A 27,499-nucleotide genomic window follows, 5' to 3' on the forward strand; every position below is an offset into this window, starting at 1 on the left:
CAGCAGACTGAGGGTCAGTCTCAGCAGAGGGAGAGAGCAGCTGACTGAGGGTCAGTCTCAGCAGAGGGAGAGAGCAGCTGACTGAGGGTCAGTCTCAGCAGAGGGAGAGAGCAGCAGACTGAGGGTCAGTCTCAGCAGAGGGAGAGAGCAGCAGACTGAGGTTCAGTCTCAGCAGAGGGAGAGAGCAGCTGACTGAGGGTCAGTCTCAGCAGAGGGAGAGAGCAGCAGACTGAGGGTCAGTCTCAGCAGAGGGAGAGAGCAGCAGACTGAGGGTCAGTCTCAGCAGAGGGAGAGAGCAGCAGACTGAGGGTCCGTCTCTCAACATCCCTCCGCTCTCCCTTTCCTCCACAGAGCCGTACCAGCCTTTCAGATCCTAGAGCCTGAGACGGGAGATATGGAGAACTACAAGAAGGAAGAAGTGGGAGTGTTGTTTGTTTTGGCAATGTACTATTTTTATTAGGGTGGATTTAGTTAGTTTCACTTTTACGCATGGATTTTTTTGTTTTTTGTTCAAAACGTCCAGTTGGTGGCGGCAATACATATTTTGGGGTACAGTCCTCCTTAAACCCCACAGAAATAGAAGAAGAAGAAGAAGACCGTTATCATCAAAGAGGAATGTTTAAGACGTGTGTAGCGTTCTTTTACATTTTAATGTAGAAATTGCGAGTGATGATTTAGGGGGTAAGACATCCGTCATGTTATTACAATATTGATTGAAACTTTCAAGAATTATTATTTTAGGCTTATTTACATTTGTGTTGATTTATAGTGATTCGCCTAGTCAATAAGATCCAATGTGATGTGATATAGGCTACAGGGCTAAAAAAAATATAGTATTATTGTTATCGGTGATTGCCAGCACATTAAAGGTGATTATCATCCTCACGAAAGACTGTGGAAACTAGCTCACTTTAATTTCCCGAAAGAAGACGTGCATCGGAATTATGTATAGCTGTCGTTAAATAAAAGTACGTCTCGTCAAGTAAAAGAGACGCGCAACAATGTGCATATAAACTGTTCTCATCCGAACCTGCCACGTTGCACGAATCCATACAGGAAGTACGCGTGGGAACACAAGTATATATTGTAACAGCTCCCTGCTGTTTCATTACAATATAAATTAATATACAAAATACAATTTGGGGGTAAAATATCACATTTACACACGGGCCTTATTAAGGGACATACATACACTTATAATTATAACAGCGTTTCTGTTAGTAAAGTATTTAATTGTCTTAAAATACAGTTCACATTTCTTTTTGTAAGGTAAGAAAATGTGGTGTTTTTGTTTGTACATTTACATTTGTGAATATGACATTTGGCCAAAAGAATTATGAAATTAATTACGTAAAAAAAATGTTCAGCTAATTTCTATCGTAGGTAAAGAATCCAAGCGGTACATCTCTCCACAATAGTGTAAGATCTTCATGAATATATTCCATTATAAATCTACTGATGTCTTGCCACAGTTTTCTTACATGAATACAAAGCCAAGACAAGATGCAACACTGTTTCTGGGTGGTCATTACAAAAGATACAATTTGAGTTGATGTTTTCCTTAAACTTCTTCACGTAGTGGTTGGCTGGTTGATATTTATATATAATTTTAAAGTAAACTTACTTATTTTTTTTGTTAACAAGTAGGTATGTGTGTGGCAACATCCAAACTTTTTCCCAACAGATATTATCAATAAATCCTTTCCAATAAGGCCTGACATAAGGGACATATACAACATCCTGCTGAAACAAGGTTGGTAATCGCTTTATGATCCTCCTAACCTGCTGTGTTAATTCTCCTCCTAACCTGCTGTGTTAATTCTCCTCCTATCCTGCTGTGTTAATTCTCCTCCTATCCTGCCGTGTCAGTTCTCCTCCTAACCTGCTGTGTTAATTATCCTCCTATCCTGCTGTGTTAATTATCCTCCTAACCTGCCGTGTTAATTCTCCTAACCTGCTGTGTTAATTCTCCTCCTAACCTGCTGTGTTAATTCTCCTCCTATCCTGCTGTGTTAATTCTCCTCCTATCCTGCTGTGTTAATTCTTCTCCTATCTTGCTGTGTTAATTCTCCTCCTAACCTGCTGTGTTAATTCTCCTCCTATCCTGCTGTGTTAGTTCTCCTCCTAACCTGCAACACTGTTTCTGGGTGGTCATTACAAAAGATACCATTTGAGTTAATGTTTTCCTTAAACTTCTTCACATAGTGGTTGGCTGGTTGATATTTATATATAATTTTAAAGTAAACTTACTTAATTTTTTGTTAACAAGTAGGTATGTGTGTGGCAACATCCAAACTTTTTCCAAACCTCCTATCCTGCTGTGTTAATTCTCCTCCTAACCTGCTGTGTTAATTCTCCTCCTATCCTGCTGTGTTAATTCTCCTCCTATCCTGCTGTGTTAGTTCTCCTCCTAACCTGCTGTGTTAGTTCTCCTCCTATCCTGCTGTGTTAGTTCTCCTCCTAACCTGCTGTGTTAATTCTCCTCCTAACCTGTTAATTCTCCTCCTAACCTGTTAATTCTCCTCCTAACCTGTTAATTCTCCTCCTAACCTGCTGTGTTAATTCTCCTACCTAACCTGCTGTGTTAATTCTCCTCCTAACCTGCTGTGTTAATTCTCCTCCTAACCTGTCACGTTAATGATCCTGCTATGTAAACAGACCATTAGTCCAGACATACCATCACTATCACCCCACTGGCAACTTTGAGGAAAACATCACAGTTGTGTCTGTTGTTCAAATGACTGTATTCCCTCTCATTGGTTAGAACGGTCCCACCTGATCTCGCCTGCCTTTTAATCATTGAGGTCATGTATTTCCATTGTTAGAGCGGCCAATCGGCTGTCTTGACAATATAATAGATCATATTTGACAGAGAAAGGAGTCGGAAATGGGACGCGTGTCACCAGTGTATCCACTTGTTACCCCCAGTGCACAGATTACCCATTATATTGATCAGGTACTACAGTGGCTGCTATATCAGATTACCCATTATATTGACCAGGTACTACAGTGGCTGCTGTATCAGATTATCCATTATATTGACCAGGTACTATAGTGGCTGCTGTATCAGATTACCCATTATATTGACCAGGTACTATAGTGGCTGCTGTATCAGATTACCCATTATATTGACCAGGTACTATAGTGGCTGCTGTATCAGATTACCCATTATATTGATCAGGTACTATAGTGGCTGCTGTATCAGATTATCCATTATATTGACCAGGTACTATAGTGGCTGCTGTATCAGATTATCCATTATATTGATCAGGTACTATAGTGGCTGCTGTATCAGATTACCCATTATATTGACCAGGTACTATAGTGGCTGCTGTATCAGATTATCCATTATATTGACCAGGTACTATAGTGGCTGCTGTATCAGATTATCCATTATATTGACCAGGTACTATAGTGGCTGCTGTGTCAGATTATCCATTATATTGACCAGGTACTATAGTATAGGCTGTATCAGATTATCCATTATATTGACCAGGTACTATAGTGGCTGCTGTATCAGATTACCCATTATATTGACCAGGTACTATAGTATAGGCTGTATCAGATTACCCATTATATTGATCAGGTACTATAGTGGCTGCTGTATCAGATTACCCATTATATTGACCAGGTACTATAGTATAGGCTGTATCAGATTACCCATTATATTGATCAGGTACTATAGTGGCTGCTGTATCAGATTACCCATTATATTGACCAGGTACTGTAGTGGCTGCTGTATCAGATTATCCATTATATTGACCAGGTACTATAGTGGCTGCTGTATCAGATTATCCATTATATTGACCAGGTACTACAGTGGCTGCTGTATCAGATTACCCATTATATTGACCAGGTACTATAGTGGCTGCTGTATCAGATTATCCATTATATTGACCAGGTACTATAGTGGCTGCTGTATCAGATTATCCATTATATTGACCAGGTTCTATAGTGGCTGCTATATCAGATTATCCATTATATTGACCAGGTACTATAGTATAGGCTGTATCAGATTATCCATTATATTGACCAGGTACTATAGTGGCTGCTCTATCAGATTACCCATTATATTGACCAGGTACTATAGTGGCTGCTATATCAGATTACCCATTATATTGACCAGGTACTACAGTGGCTGCTGTATCAGATTATCCATTATATTGACCAGGTACTATAGTGGCTGCTGTATCAGATTATCCATTATATTGACCAGGTACTATAGTGGCTGCTGTATCAGATTATCCATTATATTGATCAGGTACTATAGTGGCTGCTGTATCAGAGTATCCATTATATTGACCAGGTACTATAGTGGCTGCTGTATCAGAGTATACATTATATTGACCAGGTACTATAGTGGCTGCTGTATCAGATTATCCATTATATTGACCAGGTACTATAGTGGCTGCTGTATCAGATTATCCATTATATTGACCAGGTACTATAGTGGCTGCTGTATCAGATTATCCATTATATTGACCAGGTACTATAGTGGCTGCTCTATCAGATTACCCATGATATTGATCCAACCAGGTAGACTAGCTGTTGTTATGGAGTCAGGGGATCCAACCAGGTAGACTAGCTGTTGTTATGGAGTCAGGGGATCCAACCAGGTAGACTAGCTGTTGTTATGGGGTCAGGGGATCCAACCAGGTAGACTAGCTGTTGTTATGGGGTCAGGGGATCCAACCAGGTAGACTAGCTGTTGTTATGGAGTCAGGGGACCCAACCAGGTAGACTAGCTGTTGTTATGGAGTCAGGGGATCCAACCAGGTAGGCTAGCTGTTGTTATGGAGTCATCGGATTCAACCAGGGAGACTAGCTGTTGTTATGGAGTCAGGGGATCCAACCAGGTAGACTAGCTGTTGTTATGGAGTCAGGGGATCCAACCAGGTAGACTAGCTGTTGTTATGGAGTCAGGGGATCCAATCAGGTAGACTAGCTGTTGTTATGGAGTCAGGGGATCCAACCAGGTAGACTAGCTGTTGTTAAGGAGTCTTCTAATGGGGATCCAACCAGGTAGACTAGCTGTTGTTATGGAGTCAGATAATGGGGATCCAAGTCAAATCAAATTAAGTAACATATTGGACTATGTATGTTTGAATACAATATGAAGTCGCTGATTTAACTCTTTGACCACAGACAGTAAATGTTTTGTTCAGAAATATTGACTGTTCTGTTATTTCTTATTGCAGCTGAGTGAGCTGTGACTTACATCTAAAATGAGTCTCTCTGTGGAGAGAGAAGGGGAGACCACTGCCTCTAAAATGAGTCTCTCTGGGGAGAGAGAGGAGGGGACCACTGCCTCTAAAATGAGTCTCTCTGGGGAAAGAGAGGAGGAGACCACCGCTTCTAAAATGACTCAAGACACCAGTTCTAAGAGGTAAGAGATTAATAGCAAAATATACAGTTCTCTTATATCAAATTAATGAAAAGTGTTCCCAAATTACATAAAATGTAGGCCTATATCATTCATTTAAAGGGCCAAAAACGGATTTACCAATTCCAGACTGTAGCTTTAATAGAAACATCAGGACTTCTAGAAGTTCCACTATGCAGTTGTTAAAATGAAGTAGATGAGTTATTGATGAGATATTGATGAGGTGATCTGTCTCCCTGTTTTGTTCAGTGTCCAGAAGCCCAGAGCAGAGTCACCTACAACCAGCCTGCTATCAATGAAGTGTGATCTGCCACCTGCTTTCAGCCAGGAACCATTACCAGATGACAATAAGGAAGTGGAGAGTTTGGACAGGGAGGATGCATTAAAGATCACACACAACCTTCTGGACAGAAGAAGTAAGACTGTTTTTCATACAATGTTACAAAGAACGGTACAAAGGCCATTATAAAACACACACATTAACTTTTTTCCTACAGGTCAAACTCTGCTGACAGTCCAACAAGACATCAAGGCTAAACTGAAACACAAGTATCAACACATATCTGAAGGAATTGGACACCATGGAAACCAAAGTCTGTTAAAGGACATCTACACAGACCTCTACATCACAGAGGGTGGAAGTGGAGGGCTCAATAATGAACATGAGGTTAGACAGATAGAGATGGCATCCAAGAAACAACCCACACAAGAGACACCAATCAAATGCAACGACATCTTCAAGCCTTTACCTGGACAAGACAAACCAATCAGAACTGTGCTGACCAAAGGAATCGCTGGCATTGGAAAAACAGTCTCTGTGCAGAAGGTCATCCTTGACTGGGCAGAGGGAAAAGCAAATCAGGACGTTCATTTCATGTTTCCTCTTCCTTTCCGTGATCTGAACCTGAAACAGGACCAATACAGTCTGATGCAACTTCTTTCCCACTACTTCCCAGAGCTGAAAGAGATTGACAGCATTGAAGATGGTGAAACCAAAACTGTTTTCATTTTTGATGGTCTGGATGAGTGTCGACTTCCTCTAGACTTAACAAACAATGAGAAGTGCTGTGATGTCACGAAGCCAACCTCAGTGGACATGCTGCTGACAAACCTCATCGAGGGGAATCTGCTTCCCTCTGCTCTCCTCTGGATAACCACACGACCTGCAGCAGCCAATCAGATCCCTCCTGAGTGTATTGACCAGGTGACAGAGGTACGAGGGTTCAATGATCCACAGAAGGAGGTGTACTTCAGGAAGAAAATCACAGATCAGAATCTGGCCAATGAAATCATCAAACACATGAAGACATCAAGGAGCCTCCACATCATGTGCCATATACCAGTCTTCTGTTGGATATCAGCCACAGTCCTTGAGATGATACTGAACGAGGCAGAGAAGGATGAAGTCCCCAAAACTCTGACCCAGATGTACTCACACTTCATGCTCATCCAAATCATTGTGAAGAACAGGAAGTACAACAAAGCCACAGAGACAAACCCAAAGGAACTGTCTCAGTCAGACAAAGAGATGATCCTTAAACTGGCAAAGCTGGCTTTCCAACAGCTGCAGAAGGGCAACCTGATCTTCTACGAGGAGGACCTGAGAGAGTGTGGCCTTGACGTCACAGAGGCATCAGAGTACTCAGCATTGTGTACAGAGATCTTCAAAGAAGAATCTGGGCTGTACCAAGACAAGGTCTACAGCTTTGTGCATCTGAGCATTCAGGAGTTTCTAGCGGCAGTGCATGCTTTAGAATCATGTCTGGACAAGAAGGAAAATGTTTTCTCCAAAGCAGTCACTGGTGGTGATGAGGAGGAGGATGATGATGAGGAGGAGGATGAGGAGGAGGAGGAGGAGGAGTCAATCCAGTTGTCTGACTTACACGAGATTGCAGTGGACCAGGCCTTGAAGAGTGAGAATGGACACCTGGACCTGTTCCTCCGCTTCCTTCTGGGTCTCTCACTGGAGTCCAATCAGAATCTGTTGCGAGGCCTTCTGACACAGACAGGAAGTACAACACAGACCAATGAGAGAACAGTTGAGTACCTTTCAGACAAGATCAAGGAGGAATCCTCACCAGAAAGGATCATCAACTTGTTCCACTGTCTGAATGAACTTGGTTCCAACTCTCTAGTTGAAGACATGCAGACCTCCCTGCAATCAGGAACTCTTTCAGAAACAATACTAAAACCTGACCAATGTTCAGCCCTGGCCTACCTGTTACTGATGTCAGAGGAGGTGCTGGAGGAGTTTGACCTCAAGACATACAACACATCAGAGGAAGGTTATCAGAGGTTGCTGCCGGTAGTGAAAACCTGCAACAGAGCACTGTGAGTTATGTTATTGAGTTGATGTGTATACAGTATCATTATAATGAAGGATTTGTATATCTAATAGACTATATCCTTTCTTCAGACTAGCTGGCTGTAAACTCACATATACATCCTGTGAGACTCTGACCTCAGCTCTGCAGACATCAAACTCCCCCCTGAGAGAACTGGACCTCAGCTACAATGACCTGGGAGACAGAGGAGTGGAGCTGCTCTGTGTTGGACTAACCAGTCCACTCTGCAACATACAGACACTAGTGTGAGTTAACTTTCTTCAGGGTCCACTGCCTTAATAGTGTTTATATTTTTGTAGTAATTATGTGTTATTATGTTTTTAACATTATTTGAACATCTTGGTAAATATGCAGATACATACAGTATCATTATAATGAGGGATTTGTCAATCTAACAGTTTATCTCCTCTCTCCAGACTAGCTGGCTGTAAACTCACATATAAATCCTGTGAGACTCTGACCTCAGCTCTGCAGACACCAAACTCCCCCCTGAGAGAACTGGACCTCAGCTACAATGACCTGGGAGACAGAGGAGTGAAGCTGCTCTGTGTTGGACTAACCAGTCCACTCTGCAACATACAGACACTAGTGTGAGTTAAATATCTTGTCAAGCCCTAGACCATAGAGCCTTTTTATTTCTCTATTTGGTTAGGGTCGGGGTGTGATTTTGGGTGGGCATTCTAGTTTGTCTGTTTCTTTGTTGGTCGGGAATGGTTCCCGATCAGAGGCAGCTGTCATTCGTTGTCTTTGATTGGGGATCATACTTAGGCAGCCCTTTCCCTACCTTCAGTTGTGGGATCTTGTTTGTGTGTATGTTACAGGAATTAAATTCCTATATGTTTTAATACCCGATTAAAATTAAACACTCTGTCAATTCCTAAGAATTTGTAAGACTCTTATTTGCATGAAATGGACAGAGACCAGTCTCAAAATCTATCAGCAGCGTTTATTCTCGAGAGTCCTGAACATGATACAGTTTACCACAGATTATAAACTGGAAAATGACGTTGTTAGTTTTCGTACTACCCCGTCTCATCAACCAGCAGTACAATGGCTGTATAGTTCTCAAGCTTTCCCACATCGTCTCTCCCTACTAAGATCATTTACGACCCAAGCCAAGGGTCTGCCTGTGTAAGATAAGCATTCTAGCCAGTCTGGCTATAAGTTCATTCATTTCTACCAAGGAACAGACAGTCATTGTTCTAATTCTTGATTATATTTACACACATTATATTCAGTACTAGGGTTAAAGGAAAATTCATACATCTATACAGTAACATAATAGTATTATGATTAGTCAGTCCTGATTGAAATGTATACATAATTAGTCATTATTGATTAAAAAAAATTCCCTTAACAGTGTAGTTGCTTTCTGCACCTGCAATATAGCTTTACGTTCGTTTTTCTTCTTTTGTTGTTTTTCAGTGTCATTTTGAATAAAGGAAAAGAAAAAAAGCCTCCCACGCTGCTCATTCGAACAACGAACTTAACAGTATCCACTGTCTTCATAGTGTTCATATATTTGTAGTAATTATGTTTTTTTAATTTTTTAATTTATTTTATTATTATAATTTTTTATTTTACCCCTTTTTCTCCCCAATTTCGTGGTATCCAATTGTTGTTGTAGGTACTATCTTGTCTCATCGCTACAACTCCCGTACGGGCTCAGGAGAGACGAAGGTTGAAAGTCATGCGTCCTCCGATACACAACCCAACCAAGCCGCACTGCTTCTTAACACAGCGCGCATCCAACCCGGAAGCCAGCCGCACCAATGTGTCGGAGGAAACACCGTGACAGGAGTCGCTGGTGCGCGATGAGACAAGGACACCCCTACCGACCAAGCCCTCCCTAACCCGGACGACGCTAGGCCAATTGTGCGTCGCCCCACAGACCTCCCGGTCGCGACCGGTTACGACAGAGCCTGGGCGCGAACCCAGGGACTCTGATGGCACAGCTGGCGCTGCAGTACAGCGCCCTTAACCGCCCGGGAGGCCCAGTAATTATGTTTTCAACATTATTTGAACATCTTGGTGAAAATACAGAAATATACATACGATGTGATAAATATTTGAAACTATAAGCTTAAATATCTTGAGTGAGTTAGGAATGTTTTTAACATTGTCTAATCGCGTCCTTCTGTTATTGTCTTAATGTATCTCATTATTCCTAAAGATTTGCATATTGAACAGTGTTTCGACCTGTCTTCTCTCTCCAGACTATCATTATAATGAAGGATTTGTATATCTAACAGATTATATCCTCTCTCCAGACTAGCTGGCTGTAAAGTCACATATGAATCCTGTGAGACTCTGGCCTCAGCTCTGGAGACATCAAACTCCCCCCTGAGAGAACTGGACCTCCGCTACAATGACCTGGGAGGGAGAGGAGTGGAGCTGCTCTGTGTTGGACTAACCAGTCCACTCTGCAACATACAGACACTAGTGTGAGTTAAATATCTTCAGTATGAGTTATTATGTGGATGTTTTCAACATGTGTTAATCATGTGTTCTTCTGCCCTCTAGTCTAGGTCAGTGTGGTCTGACAGAGGGTTGCTGTTCAGATCTGGCCTCAGTCCTGAGTTCACCCAACTCACAACTGAAACAGCTGCAGCTGAGAGACAATGACCTGCAGGACTCAGGAGTTACACTGCTGTCTGCTGGACTGGAGGATCAAGACTGTAAACTACACACACTGGGGTAAGTACAGCTGTTTCAGTCAGGTTGGTACTGAGCTGAGTTACACTGCTGTCTGCTGGACTGGAGGATCCAGACTGTAAACTACACACACTGGGGTAAGTACAGCTGTTTCAGTCAGGTTGGTACTGAGCTGAGTTACACTGCTGTCTGCTGGACTGGAGGATCCAGACTGTAAACTACACACACAGAGGTGTGTGTGTGTTACAGTGCCTTGCGAAAGTATTCGGCCCCCTTGAACTTTGCGACCTTTTGCCACATTTCAGGCTTCAAACATAAAGATATAAAACTGTATTTTTTTGTGAAGAATCAACAACAAGTGGGACACAATCATGAAGTGGAACAACATTTATTGGATATTTCAAACTTTTTTAACAAATCAAAAACTGAAAAATTGGGCGTGCAAAATTATTCAGCCCCCTTAAGTTAATACTTTGTAGCGCCACCTTTTGCTGCGATTACAGCTGTAAGTCGCTTGGGGTATGTCTCTATCAGTTTTGCACATCGAGAGACTGAAATGTTTTCCCATTCCTCCTTGCAAAACAGCTCGAGCTCAGTGAGGTTGGATGGAGAGCATTTGTGAACAGCAGTTTTCAGTTCTTTCCACAGATTCTCGATTGGATTCAGGTCTGGACTTTGACTTGGCCATTCTAACACCTGGATATGTTTATTTTTGAATCATTCCATTGTAGATTTTGCTTTATATTTTGGATCATCGTCTTGTTGGAAGACAAATCTCCGTCCCAGTCTCAGGTCTTTTGCAGACTCCATCAGGTTTTCTTCCAGAATGGTCCTGTATTTGGCTCCATCCATCTTCCCATCAATTTTAACCATCTTCCCTGTCCCTGCTGAAGAAAAGCAGGCCCAAACCATGATGCTGCCACCACCATGTTTGACAGTGGGGATGATGTGTTCAGGGTGATGAGCTGTGTTGCTTTTACGCCAAACATAACGTTTTGCATTGTTGCCAAAAAGTTCAATTTTGGTTTCATCTGACCAGAGCACCTTCTTCCACATGTTTGGTGTGTCTCCCAGGTGGCTTGTGGCAAACTTTAAACGACACTTTTTATGGATATCTTTAAGAAATGGCTTTCTTCTTGCCACTCTTCCATAAAGGCCAGATTTGTGCAATATACGACTGATTGTTGTCCTATGGACAGAGTCTCCCACCTCAGCTGTAGATCTCTGCAGTTCATCCAGAGTGATCATGGGCCTCTTGGCTGCATCTCTGATCAGTCTTCTCCTTGTATGAGCTGAAAGTTTAGAGGGACGGCCAGGTCTTGGTAGATTTGCAGTGGTCTGATACTCCTTCCATTTCAATATTATCGCTTGCACAGTGCTCCTTGGGATGTTTAAAGCTTGGGAAATCTTTTTGTATCCAAATCCGGCTTTAAACTTCTTCACAACAGTATCTCGGACCTGCCTGGTGTGTTCCTTGTTCTTCATGATGCTCTCTGCGCTTTTAACGGACCTCTGAGACGATCACAGTGCAGGTGCATTTATACGGAGACTTGATTACACACAGGTGGATTGTATTTATCATCATTAGTCATTTAGGTCAACATTGGATCATTCAGAGATCCTCACTGAACTTCTGGAGAGAGTTTGCTGCACTGAAAGTAAAGGGGCTGAATAATTTTGCACGCCCAATTTTTCAGTTTTTGATTTGTTAAAAAAGTTTGAAATATCCAATAAATGTCGTTTCACTTCATGATTGTGTCCCACTTGTTGTCGATTCTTCACAAAAAAATACAGTTTTATATCTTTATGTTTGAAGCCTGAAATGTGGCAAAAGGTCGCAAAGTTCAAGGGGGCCGAATACTTTCGCAAGGCACTGTATGTGAGTGTGTGTTGCTAGTGTTCAAGTATGTCTTCTCCAGTATGTACTTTAAAGTATATATCCCCCAAAATACAACTTAGTGTATCTGTACTTTACTATTTAGATTTTCGACTACTTTTACTTCACTACATTCCTGAAGAAAATAAAGTACTTTTTATTCCGTACATTTTCCCTGACAGCCAAAATTACTCGTTACATTGTCATGCTTAGCAGGACAGGAAAACGGTCCAATTCACACACTTATCAAAAGAACATCTCTGGTCGTCTCTACTGCCTCTGATCTGGAGGACTCACTAAACAGAGAACATCCCTGGTCGTCTCTACTGCCTCTGATCTGGAGGACTCACTAAACAGAGAACATCCCTGGTCATCCCTACTGCCTCTGATCTGGCAGAGTCACTAAACAGAGAACATCCCTGGTCATCCCTACTGCCTCTGATCTGGCAGAGTCACTAAACAGAGAACATCCCTGGTCATCCCTACTGCATCTGATCTGGAGGACTCACTAAACAGAGAACATCCCTGGTCATCCCTACTGCCTCTGATCTGGCAGACTCACTAAACAGAGAACATCCCTGGTCATCCCTACTGCATCTGATCTGGAGGACTCACTAAACAGAGAACATCCTTGGTCATCCCTACTGCCTCTGATCTGGCGGACTCACTAAACAGAGAACATCCCTGGTCATCCCTACTGCCTCTGATCTGGAGGACTCACTAAACAGAGAACATCCCTGGTCATCCCTACTGCCTCTGATCTGAAGGAGTCACTAAACAGAGAACATCCCTGGTCATCCCTACTGCCTCTGATCTGGCGAACTCACTAAACAGAGAACATCCCTGGTCATCCCTACTGCCTCTGATCTGGCGGACTCAGTAAACAGAGAACATCCCTGGTCATCCCTACTGCATCTGATCTGGAGGACTCACTAAACAGAGAACATCCCTGGTCATCCCTACTGCCTCTGATCTGGAGGACTCACTAAACAGAGAACATCCCTGGTCATCCCTACTGCCTCTGATCTGGCGAACTCACTAAACAGAGAACATCCCTGATCATCCCTACTGCCTCTGATCTGGAGGACTCACTAAACAGAGAACATCCCTGGTCATCCCTACTGCCTCTGATCTGGCGAACTCACTAAACAGAGAACATCCCTGGTCATCTCTACTGCCTCTGATCTGGAGGACTCACTAAACAGAGAACATCCCTGGTCATCTCTACTGCTTCTGATCTGGAGGACTCACTAAACAGAGAACATCCCTGGTCATCCCTACTGCCTCTGATCTGGAGGACTCACTAAACAGAGAACATCCCTGGTCGTCCCTACTGCCTCTGATCTGGCAGACTCACTAAACAGAGAACATCCCTGGTCATCCCTACTGCCTCTGATCTGGCGGACTCACTAAACAGAGAACATCCCTGGTCATCCCTACTGCCTCTGATCTGGCGGACTCACTAAACAGAGAACATCCCTGGTCATCTCTACTGCCTCTGATCTGGAGGACTCACTAAACAGAGAACATCCCTGGTCATCCCTACTGCCTCTGATCTGGAGGACTCACTAAACAGAGAACATCCCTGGTCGTCCCTACTGCCTCTGATCTGGCAGACTCACTAAACAGAGAACATCCCTGGTCATCCCTACTGCCTCTGATCTGGCGGACTCACTAAACAGAGAACATCCCTGGTCATCCCTACTGCCTCTGATCTGGCGGACTCACTAAACAGAGAACATCCCTGGTCATCCCTACTGCCTCTGATCTGCAGGACTCACTAAACAGAGAGCATCCCTGGTCATCCCTACTGCCTCTGATCTGGCGGACTCACTAAACAGAGAACATCCCTGGTCATCCCTACTGCATCTGATCTGGAGGACTCACTAAACAGAGAACATCCCTGGTCATCCCTACTGCATCTGATCTGGAGGACTCACTAAACAGAGAACATCCCTGGTCATCCCTACTGCATCTGATCTGGCGGACTCACTAAACAGAGAACATCCCTGGTCATCCCTACTGCCTCTGATCTGGCGAACTCACTCAACACAAATGCTTCGTTTGTAAATGATGTCTGAGTGATGGAGTGTGCCCCTGGCTATCAGTAAAATAAACTAGAAAATGGTGCCGTCTGGTTGGCTTAATATAAGGATTTTAAAATGATTTTATACTTTTTCTTTTAATACTTAAGTACATTTCATCAATTCCATTTACTTTTGATACTTAAGTATATTTAAAACCCAAATACTTTAAGACTTTTACTCAAGTAGTATTTTACTGGGTGACTTTTACTTGAGTCATTTTCTATTAAGCTATTTGTACTTTTACTCAAGTATGACAATTGGGTACTTATTCAACCACTGGTTCTCTACTCCCCTCTAGTCTTGGTCAGTGTGGTCTGTCAGAGGGTTGCTGTTCACATCTGGCCTCAGTCCTGAGTTCACCCAACTCACAACTGAAACAACTGGAGCTGAGAGACAATGACCTGCAGGACTCAGGAGTTACACTGCTGTCTGCTGGACTGGAGGATCCAGACTGTAAACTACACACACTGGGGTAAGTACAGCAGTTTCAGTCAGGTCGGTACTGAGCTGAGTTACACTGCTGTCTGCTGGATTGGAGGATCCAGACTGTAAACTACACACACTGGGGTAAGTACAGCAGTTTCAATCAGGTCGGTACTGAGCATAGTAATTCAAATACTCTGAAAATCTGTTTCATGTCAATGTTTGTGTCATGGACACATGTATTGGTGACCTACAAGATGATTGACACCAGTACACCAACCTAGACAGCTGTTGTGTCTCTCTGTAGGCTGTCTGGCTGTCTGGTCACAGAGGAGGGCTGTGCTGCTCTGTCTTCAGCTCTGAGGTCAAACCCCTCCCACCTGAAAGAGCTGGACCTGAGCTACAATCACCCAGGAGACTCTGCAGGGGGACTGCTTTCATCTGCTCTGGTGGATCCCACATATAAACGGATGAAGCTGAAGTAAGTCAGAATAGATGTCCTGATAGTGTGAGCAGTGGTTGTGTCATATGTAGTGTAGTAGGGTCAGTAACATGAGGACATGATAGTATAATTAAGGGGACGTTTACCCAGCAGGCTGAGCACTCCAACACAGCATACATCATCACCACATGAATACTCTTCTTCTGCATCTCTGATATCCTGTTGGAATTGTACTCCGTTCTGTATGCAGTAGGTAGGATAGAATACCTGTCTGTTTCTAGTAATGAATTGTACTCTGTTCTGTATGCAGTAGGTAGGATAGAATACCTGTATGTCTCTAGTAATGAATTGTACTCTGTTCTGTATGCAGTAGGTAGGATAGAATACCTGTATGTCTCTAGTAATGAATTGTACTCTGTTCTGTATGCAGTAGGTAGGATAGAATACCTGTATGTCTCTAGTAATGAATTGTACTCCGTTCTGTATGCAGTAGGTAGGATAGAATACCTGTATGTCTCTAGTAATGAATTGTACTCTGTTCTGTATGCAGTAGGTAGGATAGAATACCTGTATGTCTCTAGTAATGAATTGTACTCTGTTCTGTATGCAGTAGGTAGGATATAATACCTGTATGTCTCTAGTAATGAATTGTACTCTGTTCTGTATGCAGTAGGTAGGATAGAATACCTGTATGTCTCTAGTAATGAATTGTACTCCGTTCTGTATGCAGTAGGTAGGATAGAATACCTGTATGTATCTTGTAATGAATTGTACTCTGTTCTGTATGCAGTAGGTAGGATAGAATACCTGTATGTCTCTAGTAATGAATTGTACTCTGTTCTGTATGCAGTAGGTAGGATAGAATACCTGTATGTATCTTGTAATGAATTGTACTCTGTTCTGTATGCAGTAGGTAGGATAGAATACCTGTATGTCTCTAGTAATGAATTGTACTCCGTTCTGTATGCAGTAGGTAGGATAGTAATGAACTGGGATAGTGCACCAGAACACAACAATATGGTTTAAATGTTGACTGCTTTATTAGGTCTTTGTCAGTCAATAACCTGTTTCTCCTACAGTGTGGATCATGGTGGAGAGTGCTGGCTGAAATCAGGGCTGAGGAAATGTAAGTCTCTTCAATCCTAATTAACTGTATATTCAGCACTATAGTAACATATTAACTAATCAATACTTGTTCTGTACCTACAAAACAACATTTTATATGAAGATGTGGTTTGATTAAACTCTCCTTTTGTCTACAGATGCCTGTCATCTCACCCTGGACCCAAATACAGCAAACCCCCACCTGATACTGTCTGAGGGGAACAGGAAGTTGAAACGGGTGGTGGAGGACCAGCATTATGAAGACCATCCAGACAGATTTGACTGTCTTTATCAAGTTCTCTGCAGAGAAGGCTTATCTGGGTGTCGTTATTACTGGGAGGTGGAGAGGGGTGGTGGCATGGCGGACATTGGTGTGGTGTACAAAGGACTGAAGAGGAAGGAAAGGGGGAGTGACCGTAGGATTGGAGACAATAGGAAGTCTTGGTGTTTAGTCTGCTTTGACAAAGGTTATTTATTTAAACATGATGGAGTCAGCAGATCCATCCCTCGTCATGTTTCTAACAGAGTTGGAGTGTATCTGGACTGGCCAGCTGGTACTTTGACCTTCTATAGCGTGTCCTCCTCTGGTACACTGACACACCTTCACACAGAACACACCACATTCACTGAACCCCTCTATCCTGGGTTTGGGATTTACTCCGCCTTCTCAGTGACCCTGTGTCAGATAGATGACCAACACATTCAGAGGTGAGTCAAATAGCGATGTTTCCTCATTGTGTTTTCCTCTGGAGTCATTCCTACAATTACATTAGTAGTAGTGTTTTAGTAGCCCTCTGAGATCGATTGGTGTGTCAATCTAAGTAACATAAAAGAATCCCCATCGGGCTCCCGAGTGCTTGAGGCTTCACTACAGATCCGGGTTCGATCCCGGGCTGTGCCGAAGCCGGACGCACCAGGAGACCCATGAGGCGGCCGCAATTGTCCCAGCGCTGTCTGGAGGGTTTGGCTGACTGGGACGTCCTTATCCCATCACGCTCTAGCGACTCCTTGTGGCGGCCGGACTTTCCTCCGACAAATTGGTGCAGCTGGCTGCCTGGTTAAGCAGGCAGTGTGTCAAGAAGCAGTGGTGTGGCTTGGCTTCTGTGTTTCAATCCACGGTGAAAGGTGGCAGAGCTAGTCAGTTAGATTAGTAGTAGTTAGATTAGTAGTAATGGTGGCAGGTGGCAGAGCTAGTCAGTTAGATTAGTAGTAGTTAGATTAGTAGTAATGGTGGCAGGTGGCAGAGCTAGTCAGTTAGATTAGTAGTAGTTAGATTAGTAGTAGTTAGATTAGTAGTAATGGTGGCAGGTGGCAGAACTAGTCAGTTAGATTAGTAGTAGTTAGATTAGTAGTAGTTAGATTAGTAGTAATGGTGGCAGGTGGCAGAGCTAGTCAGTTAGATTAGTAGTAATGGTGACAGAGCTAGTCAGTTAGATTAGTAGTAGTTAGATTAGTAGTAATGGTGGCAGAGCTAGTCAGTTAGATTAGTAGTAGTTAGATTAGTAGTGGTTAGATTAGTATTAATGGTGGCAGAGCTAGTCAGTTAGATTAGTAGTAGTGGTGGCAGAGCTAGTCAGTTAGATTAGTAGTAGTGATGACAGAGCTAGTCAGTTAGATTAGTAGTAGTTAGATTAGTAGTAGTGGTGACAGGTGACAGAGCTAGTAAGTTAGATTAGTAGTAGTGGTGGCAGAGCTAGTCAGTTAGATTAGTAGTAATGGTGGCAGAGCTAATCAGTTAGATTAGTAGTAGTGATGACAGAGCTAGTCAGTTAGATTAGTAGTAGTTAGATTAGTAGTAGTGGTGACAGGTGACAGAGCTAGTCAGTTAGATTAGTAGTAGTGGTGGCAGAGCTAATCAGTTAGGTTAGTAGTAGTTAGATTAGTAGTAATGGTGGCAGAGCTAGTCAGTTAGATTAGTAGTAGTTAGATTAGTAGTAATGGTGGCAGAGCTAGTCAGTTAGATTAGTAGTAGTTAGATTAGTAGTAATGGTGGCAGAGCTAGTCAGTTAGATTAGTAGTAGTTAGATTAGTAGTAATGGTGGCAGAGCTAATCAGTTAGATTAGTAGTAATGGTGGCAGGTGGCAGAGCTAGTCAGTTAGATTAGTAGTAGTTAGATTAGTAGTAGTTAGATTAGTAGTAATGGTGGTTAGATTAGTAGTAATGGTGAAAGGTGGCAGAGCTAGTCAGTTAGATTAGTAGTAGTTAGATTAGTAGTAGTTAGATTAGTAGTAATGGTGACAGGTGGCAGAGCTAGTGGCAGAGCTAGATTAGTAGTAGTGGTGTGTTTTAATGTGTTCTGTTGGACCTACAGACAGTTAGATTAGTAGTAGTGGTGTGTTTTAATGTGTTCTGTTGGACCTACAGACAGTTAGATTAGTAGTCGTGGTGTGTTTTAATGGGTTCTGTTGGACCTACAGACAGTTAGATTAGTAGTAGTGGTGTGTTTTAATGTGTTCTGTTGGAACACCAGAGACCATGGTGGAGAGAGTTGTATCAAGCCTGGACCTGAGGACACCAGAGACCATGGTGGAGAGAGTTGTATCAAGCCTGGACCTGAGAACACCAGAGACCATGGTGGAGAGAGTTGTATCAAGCCTGGACCTGAGGACACCAGAGACCATGGTGGAGAGAGTTGTATCAAGCCTGGACCTGAGGACACCAGAGACCATGGTGGAGAGAGTTGTATCAAGCCTGGACCTGAGGACACCAGAGACCATGGTGGAGAGAGTTGTATCAAGACTGGACCTGAGGACACCAGAGACCATGGTGGAGAGAGTTGTATCAAGCCTGGACCTGAGAACACCAGAGACCATGGTGGAGAGAGTTGGATCAAGCCTGGACCTGAGGACACCAGAGACCATGGTGGAGAGAGTTGGATCAAGCCTGGACCTGAGAAATGTGAGGGTTTTTTACATTTATTTTTTACCTTTATTTAACTAGACAAGTCAGTTAAGAACAAATTCTTATTTTCAATGACGGCCTAGGAACAGTGGGTTAACTGCGTGTTCAGGGGCAGAATGACAGATTTTGTACGTTGTCAGCTCGGGGATTTGATCTTGCAACCTTCCGGTTACTAGTCCAATGTTCTAACTACTAGGCTACCCTGCCGCCCCAGAAATGTGAGTTAACTGATAATTGTTTTTAAGTCAAAGTAGTTTTAAAGCGTTCATTATACTTGAGTCCCAGACAAGGAGCACAATCATGATCTATTTTGTCAAAACAAACTTAAAGGTAGAGTCAGCGATATGACGTAGATGCACAAAGTAAACAGCATAGTGGGTCAATTTCTACAACAACTAAGAGTGTTGGAGAGCAAGGCTAAACTTCTCCGCTGTTTTGGTCCCGTGACTAACATTCTGTAAGAGAGTGAAGATGGGCAGATACTGTTTGTGACTGTGTGAGAGAGAAGTCGGGCATCTTGCTCATCACAATATCGGTGGTGCTGCTCGTACAACATACATTTATCTGAATCTACCTTTAAACTCTCATCCTAGAATCTACCAGAAATCAGGCCCCCAACATCTACAAAACATGGACCAGAATGATGTTGTTTCCTGCTTCTACAAACATTAATTAATATAACGCTAATGGCAGATTATGGTATGCTAATGAGTGTACATTCTGAGACTGTTGCTTAGTTATATTACAAGTCTATTTAATAATGATTAATTCATTATTACATGAGATTGTCCATTTTAAATAACAACTACTTTTGACTTCAGGGATTCCTCAGAGCTGTAAGACTTGTGACCATGTTGAGGTAAGTCATAATGTAAATTCTTACTTTTACATACCTGCAGGAGTCCGGCACAGTCTCAACGCCAGGTGTGTACTGACCAACTATTCATACTGGGATATAGACAGTCCTGTGTTCTGCTTTAGTAATATAAACACAGTCTCAAAGCCAGGTGTGTACTGACCAACCATTCATACTGGGATATAGACAGTCCTGTGTTCTGCTTTAGTAATATAAACACAGTCTCAAAGCCAGGTGTGTACTGACCAACCATTCATACTGGGATATAGACAGTCCTGTGTTCTGCTTTAGTAATATAAACACAGTCTCAAAGCCAGGTGTGTACTGACCAACCATTCATGCTGGGATATAGACAGTCCTGTGTTCTGCTTTAGTAATATAAACACAGTCTCAAAGCCAGGTGTGTACTGACCAACCATTCATCCTGGGATATAGACAGTCCTGTGTTCTGCTTTAGTAATATAAACACAGTCTCAAAGCCAGGTGTGTACTGACCAACCATTCAAACTGGTATATAGACTCCTGTGTTCTGCTTTTAGGCATGCAGGATTTTAGCTGTTGTCATATTTTGTCATTCAACAGTTTAATTGGATAAATACGTTAAATTAGTTACTTTGGTTAATGGGCCAGTTTCCCAGACACAGATTAAGTCTAGTCCTGGACCTTAAAGAACTTTCTATTGAAACTTTCATTGGGCATGCTTTAAGTCCAGCACTAGACTCAATCTGTGTCCAGGAAACAGGCCCCATATGTATTACTGACATGCTTGTCCTTGTTCAGGACTCCACACACTGGCTTCAGATTGAACCCTTGACTTCCACTGTCCAGGGAGTGACAATGTTCAGGTAAAATAACTACTTATAACATTTCATTCCACCTGCTAGTGTATTTCCCTGTTACCTTTGGGAATAGTCTTCTAATCCAACCTCTCCATTTGATGATTGACCCTCTCTCCCATATCTTGTTGTTGCCTTCAGACACAGGACACCCAAAGGGAGTTATGAGTGCACAGTGGCTGGGCTCCGCTGGCTGTGTGAGAGAGATGTAATTCTGAAGTATCACTTCAGGAACTGGGAACCCTACAGTCAACTTCTGAAAGACATGCAGTACACACAAGGTGGTCCATTGCTGGACATTACTATGGAGTTAGGTGAACTGGAGGAAGTTCATCTGCCACACTTTGTCTGTTTAGGTAAAACCATGTAGAAATAGTATTCAGAAAGACATTTCCATGTAACTGAGTTTCACTTCCTGAATTAATGAATAAACTATTATGGGAGTTTGAGTTTACTGTGATCTGGTACTGCACATTCTTTGTGTTTTAGTTGGATGAATAATACAATATTTGTCTTTCTGTCTCCTTTTTATTGTGTTGTTCAGGGACCAACCCTTCCCTGAGGAATGAGATGAAGATTCTTCATGTAGAGGAACATGGAGTGTCTTTAGAGGAAGTGCATGAAGTCACCAGATTCCATGTTAAGATTCTCCATCCCAAGTTCTCAGCTATCGCTGTTATACTGAGCTATATCCTTTCTTGGATCGTAGATGTCCACTGTGATGTGGTCCTCTACATGGCAGTAAAAAAGTCAACAATAATTTCAAGGCTGTACCTGCTCCTCAGAAACTCCAGTCAGAAAGAGGTGAGGCACTATTACTGAAGTGACAACAGTATGTTGAATCTTACTGAAGGAAAGCTGATAGTTTGTTGAAAATCTCGAGATTACAAAGACAACATGCAGCTCTGTGACAAATCTATTTCTGTCTCATTCAGTTGAAGAGCCAGTAGATGGCACACATACCTCTGGTCGGAGGAGAACCCAATGCCCCTGGGCAGTGAAGGGGACATTGCCCCTGGGCAGTGAAGGGGACATTGCCCCTGGGCAGTGAAGGGGACATTGCCCCTGGGCAGTGAAGGGGACATTTCCCTGTGTAGGGTGCTGTATTTCAGATGGGACATTAAATGGGTGTCCTCTCCATGGTCACTTAAGATCCCATGGTACATATCGTAAGAGTACTTACTGGCTAAACTGGCTAAACTTCCAATCTGACCCTCATACCATCATGGCTACCTAATCATCCTCAGCTTCCAATTGGCTCATTTATCCCCTCTCCCTCTCCCTTGTAACTATTCCCCAGGTCGTTGCTGTAAAAGAGAATCTCTTCTCAGTCAACTTATCTGGTAAAATAATGGTAAATCAATAACGATAGTGTTGACAAAAATGGATTGCCCAGTGAGCTGCATGTTGTGTGAATTATGAGACTACATTGTTGTGACTGACTACTTACATCTCTCATTTTGTAGGCTGTTCGGGAACGGGAGAAAGATCAGGTGTCCCAAGGATATTCTGAATTTCTCCTGCCAAGTCCAAATGGGCCCTTAAAGATGAACAGTTGGTTTGCACTCAAGAATCCCCTCTCCACTTCCATCTATCCAGAGGTGCAGTTTTATCAGGCTGAGGACATGAATCTGTCATATTGTATATGAATTACTAGAATATCATTCTATTTCTCTCTCTCTCTCTCTCCTACTCTCTCTCTCTCTCTCTCCTACTCTCTCTCTCTCTCTCGCTCTCGCTCTCGCTCTCTCGTTGCACCATATGGCCTCCTACAGAAGATACAGCTGTTACCTGCAAACACCACACCCAGCTGTTGTAAGATGATAATGGGAAACACAGGGGTGGACATTGAGATGGAGTTAATCGGGGATGATGAGAGGACAGTATGGAAATCAGTGGTATCAAAAGGTAAGAAATACTGGACATGAACAGTATGTCAATCATCAATGTCCTTTTCTAACAGATGCTATTAAAGTGTTTTATGATATTTTCTCTTGTTTGTCTTTCAGATGAATACAGCAAAGACTCTCATCCAACACGTAAGTTTGTCTTTGTGGACAAGGTCACAGAGCTAACGTCCCTTCAAGTTGTGATGAAGGACACTGTTGAAGACCTTTGTGAGTCATGTTCAGTGGGGTGATGAAGACCTTTGTGAGTCATGTTCAGTGGGGTGATGAAGGACACTGTTGAAGATCTAACATGAGTCGTGTTCAGTGGGATGATGAAGGTCTTCATGAGTCGTGTTCAGTGGGGTGATGAAGGTCTCCATGAGTCGTGTTCAGTGGGGTGATGAAGGTCTCCATGAGTCTTGTTCAGTGGGGTGATGAAGGTCTTCATGAGTCATGTTCAGTGGGGTGATGAAGGTCTTCATGAGTCTTGTTCAGTGGGGTGATGAAGGTCTTCATGAGTCATGTTCAGTGGGGTGATGAAGGTCTTCATGAGTCTTGTTCAGTGGGGTGATGAAGGTCTTCATGAGTCTTGTTCAGTGGGGTGATGAAGGTCTTCATGAATCATGTTCAGTGGGGTGATAACTGGAGAGAATGTTAGATGTAGAAACAGCTGCTGTTCACCCTAAAGACATATTCATTTCATTCACCCCCCTTCAGCATTAACACTCCCTGGGATTCCTGCTGAGGAGTTTCTGAAGAAACACAGGGCTGAACTCATTCACGGAGTCAAAAACCCAAAGCCAATAGCAGATGTTCTGTCGTCAAAGAGCATGATTGGTGATGAAGAGTACTCCAGAATAACAGCTGAAACAACTGAACAGGAGCGAATGAGAAAACTACTGAACGCAGTCCTCCCTAAAGGACCAGAAGTGATGGGAGCTTGTCTCAAAGCTCTCAGTGAACATGAACACCATCTTGTTAAGTACTTGAGTGAATCTAGGTAAGACCGGTTTCTTTTCTCCCTCCCTTGAATATGTGGAATGATTAAATATAGGTAAAATAACAACATAGCTACTCAGATCAAAGATAAAGTACTTTTCAGAATGGAAGCATGTTTTTTTGTGTTGCTGCCTGTAATAAATTACTCTTATCATAGGACCATCATCACATAATTATCTAATCATTATCTCAGGTGTATCATAGGGCCATTATCTCATCATTATCTCAGGTGTATCGTAGGACCATCATCACATGATTATCTAATCATTATCTCAGGTGTATCATAGGGCCATCATTATCTCAGGTGTATCATAGGACCATCATCACATCATTATCTCAGGTGTATCATATGACCATCGTCACATCATTATCTCAGGTGTATCATAGGACATCTATCTCAGGTGTATCATAGGGCCATTATCTCATCATTATCTCAGGTGTATCATAGGGCCATTATCTCATCATTATCTCACGTGTATCATAGGACCATCATCACATCATTATCTCAGGTGTATCATAGGACATCATCACATCATTATCTCAGGTGTATCATAGGAACATCATCACATCACTATCTCAGGTGTATCATAGGATGTCATCACATCATTATCTCAGGTGTATCATAGGACATCATCACATCATTATCTCAGGTGTATCATAGGACCATCATCACATCATTATCTCAGGTGTATCTCACTCCTCAATCTTCTCCATACTTTCTGATCTCTCCTACATCCTCTGTCTTGTAGCACCTAATCTGAAGATGCTGAGGCCTGTCTCCTAGTCTGTGGACAAAAGACACTTCACCTAATCTGAAGATGCTGAGGCCTGTCTCCTAGTCTGTGGACAAAGACACTTCTCCACCTAATCTGAAGATGCTGAGGCCTGTCTCCTAGTCTGTGGACAAAAGACACTACTTCACCTAATCTGAAGATGCTGAGGCCTGTCTCCTAGTCTATGGACAAAGACACTTCTCCACCTAATCTGAAGATGCTGAGGCCTGTCTCCTAGTCTGTGGACAAAGACACTTCTCCACCTAATCTGAAGATGCTGAGGCCTGTCTCCTAGTCTGTGGACAAAGACACTTCTCCACCTAATCTGAAGATGCTGAGGCCTGTCTCCTAGTCTGTGGACAAAGACACTTCTCCACCTAATCTGAAGATGCTGAGGCCTGTCTCCTTGTCTGTGGACAAAGACACTTCTCCACCTAATCTGAAGATGCTGAGGCCTGTCTCCTAGTCTGTGGACAAAGACACTTCTCCACCTAATCTGAAGATGCTGAGGCCTGTCTCCTTGTCTGTGGACAAAGACACTTCTCCACCTAATCTGAAGATGCTGAGGCCTGTCTCCTAGTCTGTGGACAAAGACACTTAAATTATTTTAAATTGTAATGTTTTCTATTCTTTAAAACACGTGTTTTATTCATGTGCTTTTCTATAAACCAATGTGTGTTCATTAAGTGGCCGACTGTACAGATCCTCACTATCAGTAGCTGTAATTTGGCAGTAAGCCCAGACTTGAGAAGGAGATATCTCAGTTTCAAGGTCTCATTTTAGAGCGAAGAAGACTGGTGAGGTGTTGGTCTGTCAAATGTTATGAACCAGTATTGGTCGGTCACATAAATGAAGCAAAACGTTAATGATTCATGAAATTTGCCAAATCATTTAAATATAACTTGTCTGTGTATAGCCATATATAAGACAACTGCTGGGTCTGACTAGGGAGAGCTCCTGATTGACATGTGTACTATGGTACATTGAGTTGGGTCTGACCAGGGAGAGCTCCTGATTGACATGTGTACTATGGTACATTGAGTTGGGTCTGACCAGGGAGAGATCCTGATTGACATGTGTACTATGGTACATTGAGTTGGGTCTGACCAGGTAGAGATCCTGATTGACATGTGTACTATGGTACATTGAGTTGGGTCTGACCAGGTAGAGATCCTGATTGACATGTGTACTATGGCACATTGAGTTGGGTCTGACCAGAGAGAGCTCCTGATTGACATGTGTACTATGGTACATTGAGTTGGGTCTGACCAGGTAGAGATCCTGATTGACATGTGTACTATGGCACATTGAGTTGGGTCTGACCAGGGAGAGCTCCTGATTGACATGTGTACTATGGTACATTGAGTTGGGTCTGACCAGAGAGAGATCCTGATTGACATGTGTACTATGGCACATTGAGTTGGGTCTGACCAGAGAGAGCTCCTGATTGATATGTGTACATTGAGATGGGTCTGACCAGGGAGAGATCCTGATTGACATGTGTACTATGGCACATTGAGTTGGGTCTGACCAGGTAGAGATCCTGATTGACATGTGTACTATGGTACATTGAGTTGGGTCTGCCCAGGGAGAGCTCCTGATTGACATGTGTACTATGGTACATTGAGTTGGGTATGCCCAGGGAGAGATCCTGATTGGTTTGAACCTTTCCAGCTCATTTCAGATTGACTTCGAGTGTCTCTCTGTGGAAGAATTTCCACAACATGATTTTGAAAACGCAATTGAGGCGATGAACTGGAATGATCTCTTGTCCTATACATATGGGGAAGCTGATAGTCAGGATAGTCAAAGATACACACCACCACGTTGACGTCTTGACCAAAGACCTTCCTTAGATTCTTTACGGGATTACAACTCACTCTGTCTGAAGGAAATGAGGAAATGGACTCACGAAAGGGGGAATCGCTGAGAGGGCAGAGAAGGCACGTGACATCATCGACATGGTGTTGAGAAAAGGAACTGAGTCGTGTTCCAGGATGATCAACCTTCTTGGGGAGCTGGACCCCATATCTTTGTTCACAGCTTCAGATCAACAGTTGTAGTCAACCCCTGGAGGTGGGGAGACCAGGCAGAATAGACGGGCAGGATGGTTCAACATGTTCTGGTTGTCTGTTGCTTTAATTCAGGCTGCCGAAAATGTAAATCAAACATGAACACTAAAATAACGATAAAACTTACGAAAGGTCCAATCAAACAGCCTCTCTCCTTCTGCCGCCTCCTGGAATGCCCAATCAAACAGCCTCTCTCCTTCTGCAGCCTCCTGGAAGTGTGGATCTTCTAGCAGGAGGGTCAGTCAGTCCTACACTAGGTAACTAGCTGGACCCCTATCTAGCAGGAGGGTCAGTCAGTCCTACACTAGGTACCTAGCTGGACCCCTATCTAGCAGGAGGGTCAGTCAGTCCTAAACTAGATACCTAGCTGGACGCCTGTCTTGCAGGAGGGTCAGTCAGTCCTACACTAGGTACCTAGCTGGACTTCTATCTAGCAGAAGGGTCAGTCAGTCCTACACTAGGTACCTAGCTGGACCCCTATCTAGCAGGAGGGTCAGTCAGTCCTACACTAGGTACCTAGCTGGACTTCTATCTAGCAGGAGGGTCAGTCAGTCCTACGCACATTCAACATAAATATTTTTTATGAATATATTGTACAGTGTTGGCCTGTTAGAGGTTTATGGGACTGGCTGGATATCAACACAACCACCTCAGTCTATCAGCAGCTTTCTGTGTTGAAACAGGAAGTCAATTTCTAAGGAAGTAGAGGAAAGGGTTTACCTCTTATTATAGCTCAATTCCGCCAATAAAAATAAGCAAGACCTAGCAAGAATAAGACCTTGACCTCGGCAATTTTCCTTCAAAAATAAAAGTCCCGCTGTTTGTGAATTTCCTTTTTGTTATTCCTTAAAAAAAAT

At 42.9% G+C, this 27,499-nt stretch overlaps 2 protein-coding genes across 5 annotated transcripts; both read left to right on the top strand.

Annotated features, from left to right (window-relative positions):
• The first annotated feature begins 247 nt into the window (after window positions 1-247).
• On the top strand, window positions 248-14,947 carry LOC149974719 (NACHT, LRR and PYD domains-containing protein 3-like). 2 transcript variants are annotated; one of them, XM_090209903.1, is made up of 10 exons: window positions 248-681; window positions 1,685-1,753; window positions 5,199-5,386; window positions 5,633-5,799; window positions 5,881-7,714; window positions 7,800-7,973; window positions 8,145-8,318; window positions 9,999-10,172; window positions 10,252-10,425; window positions 14,645-14,947. In XM_090209903.1, the coding sequence occupies exons 3-10, from the start codon at window positions 5,226-5,228 to the stop codon at window positions 14,820-14,822; spliced, it is 3,036 nt and encodes a 1,011-aa protein (XP_090066029.1). In that variant the 5' UTR covers window positions 248-681; window positions 1,685-1,753; window positions 5,199-5,225; the 3' UTR covers window positions 14,823-14,947. The 2 variants fall into 2 exon arrangements, with proteins under 2 accessions (XP_090066029.1, XP_090066030.1); XM_090209904.1 differs by lacking the exons at window positions 7,800-7,973; window positions 8,145-8,318; window positions 9,999-10,172; window positions 10,252-10,425; window positions 14,645-14,947 and having other exon boundaries at window positions 565-681; window positions 5,881-7,718.
• A 1,290-nt stretch (window positions 14,948-16,237) lies between these two features.
• Window positions 16,238-25,491, top strand: LOC110497194 (NACHT, LRR and PYD domains-containing protein 1 homolog). 3 transcript variants are annotated; one of them, XM_090209909.1, is made up of 12 exons: window positions 16,238-16,337; window positions 16,474-17,023; window positions 19,027-19,214; window positions 20,039-20,076; window positions 20,854-20,918; window positions 21,051-21,265; window positions 21,454-21,713; window positions 22,376-22,510; window positions 22,685-22,817; window positions 22,919-22,948; window positions 23,516-23,798; window positions 24,547-25,491. In XM_090209909.1, exons 1-12 carry the CDS (start codon window positions 16,238-16,240, stop codon window positions 24,551-24,553), a joined length of 2,004 nt encoding a protein of 667 aa, XP_090066035.1. In that variant the 3' UTR covers window positions 24,554-25,491. The 3 variants fall into 3 exon arrangements, with proteins under 3 accessions (XP_090066035.1, XP_090066034.1, XP_090066033.1); XM_090209908.1 differs by lacking the exons at window positions 16,238-16,337; window positions 16,474-17,023 and having other exon boundaries at window positions 18,647-19,214; window positions 22,919-23,026; XM_090209907.1 differs by lacking the exons at window positions 16,238-16,337; window positions 16,474-17,023; window positions 19,027-19,214; window positions 20,039-20,076 and having other exon boundaries at window positions 20,263-20,918; window positions 22,919-23,026.
• Window positions 25,492-27,499: the final 2,008 nt, after the last annotated feature.

The sequence above is a fragment of the Oncorhynchus mykiss genome, chromosome 19 (assembly GCF_057628025.1).
Source record: "Oncorhynchus mykiss isolate SJ-2025 chromosome 19, ASM5762802v1, whole genome shotgun sequence".
Taxonomy (NCBI): domain Eukaryota; kingdom Metazoa; phylum Chordata; class Actinopteri; order Salmoniformes; family Salmonidae; genus Oncorhynchus; species Oncorhynchus mykiss.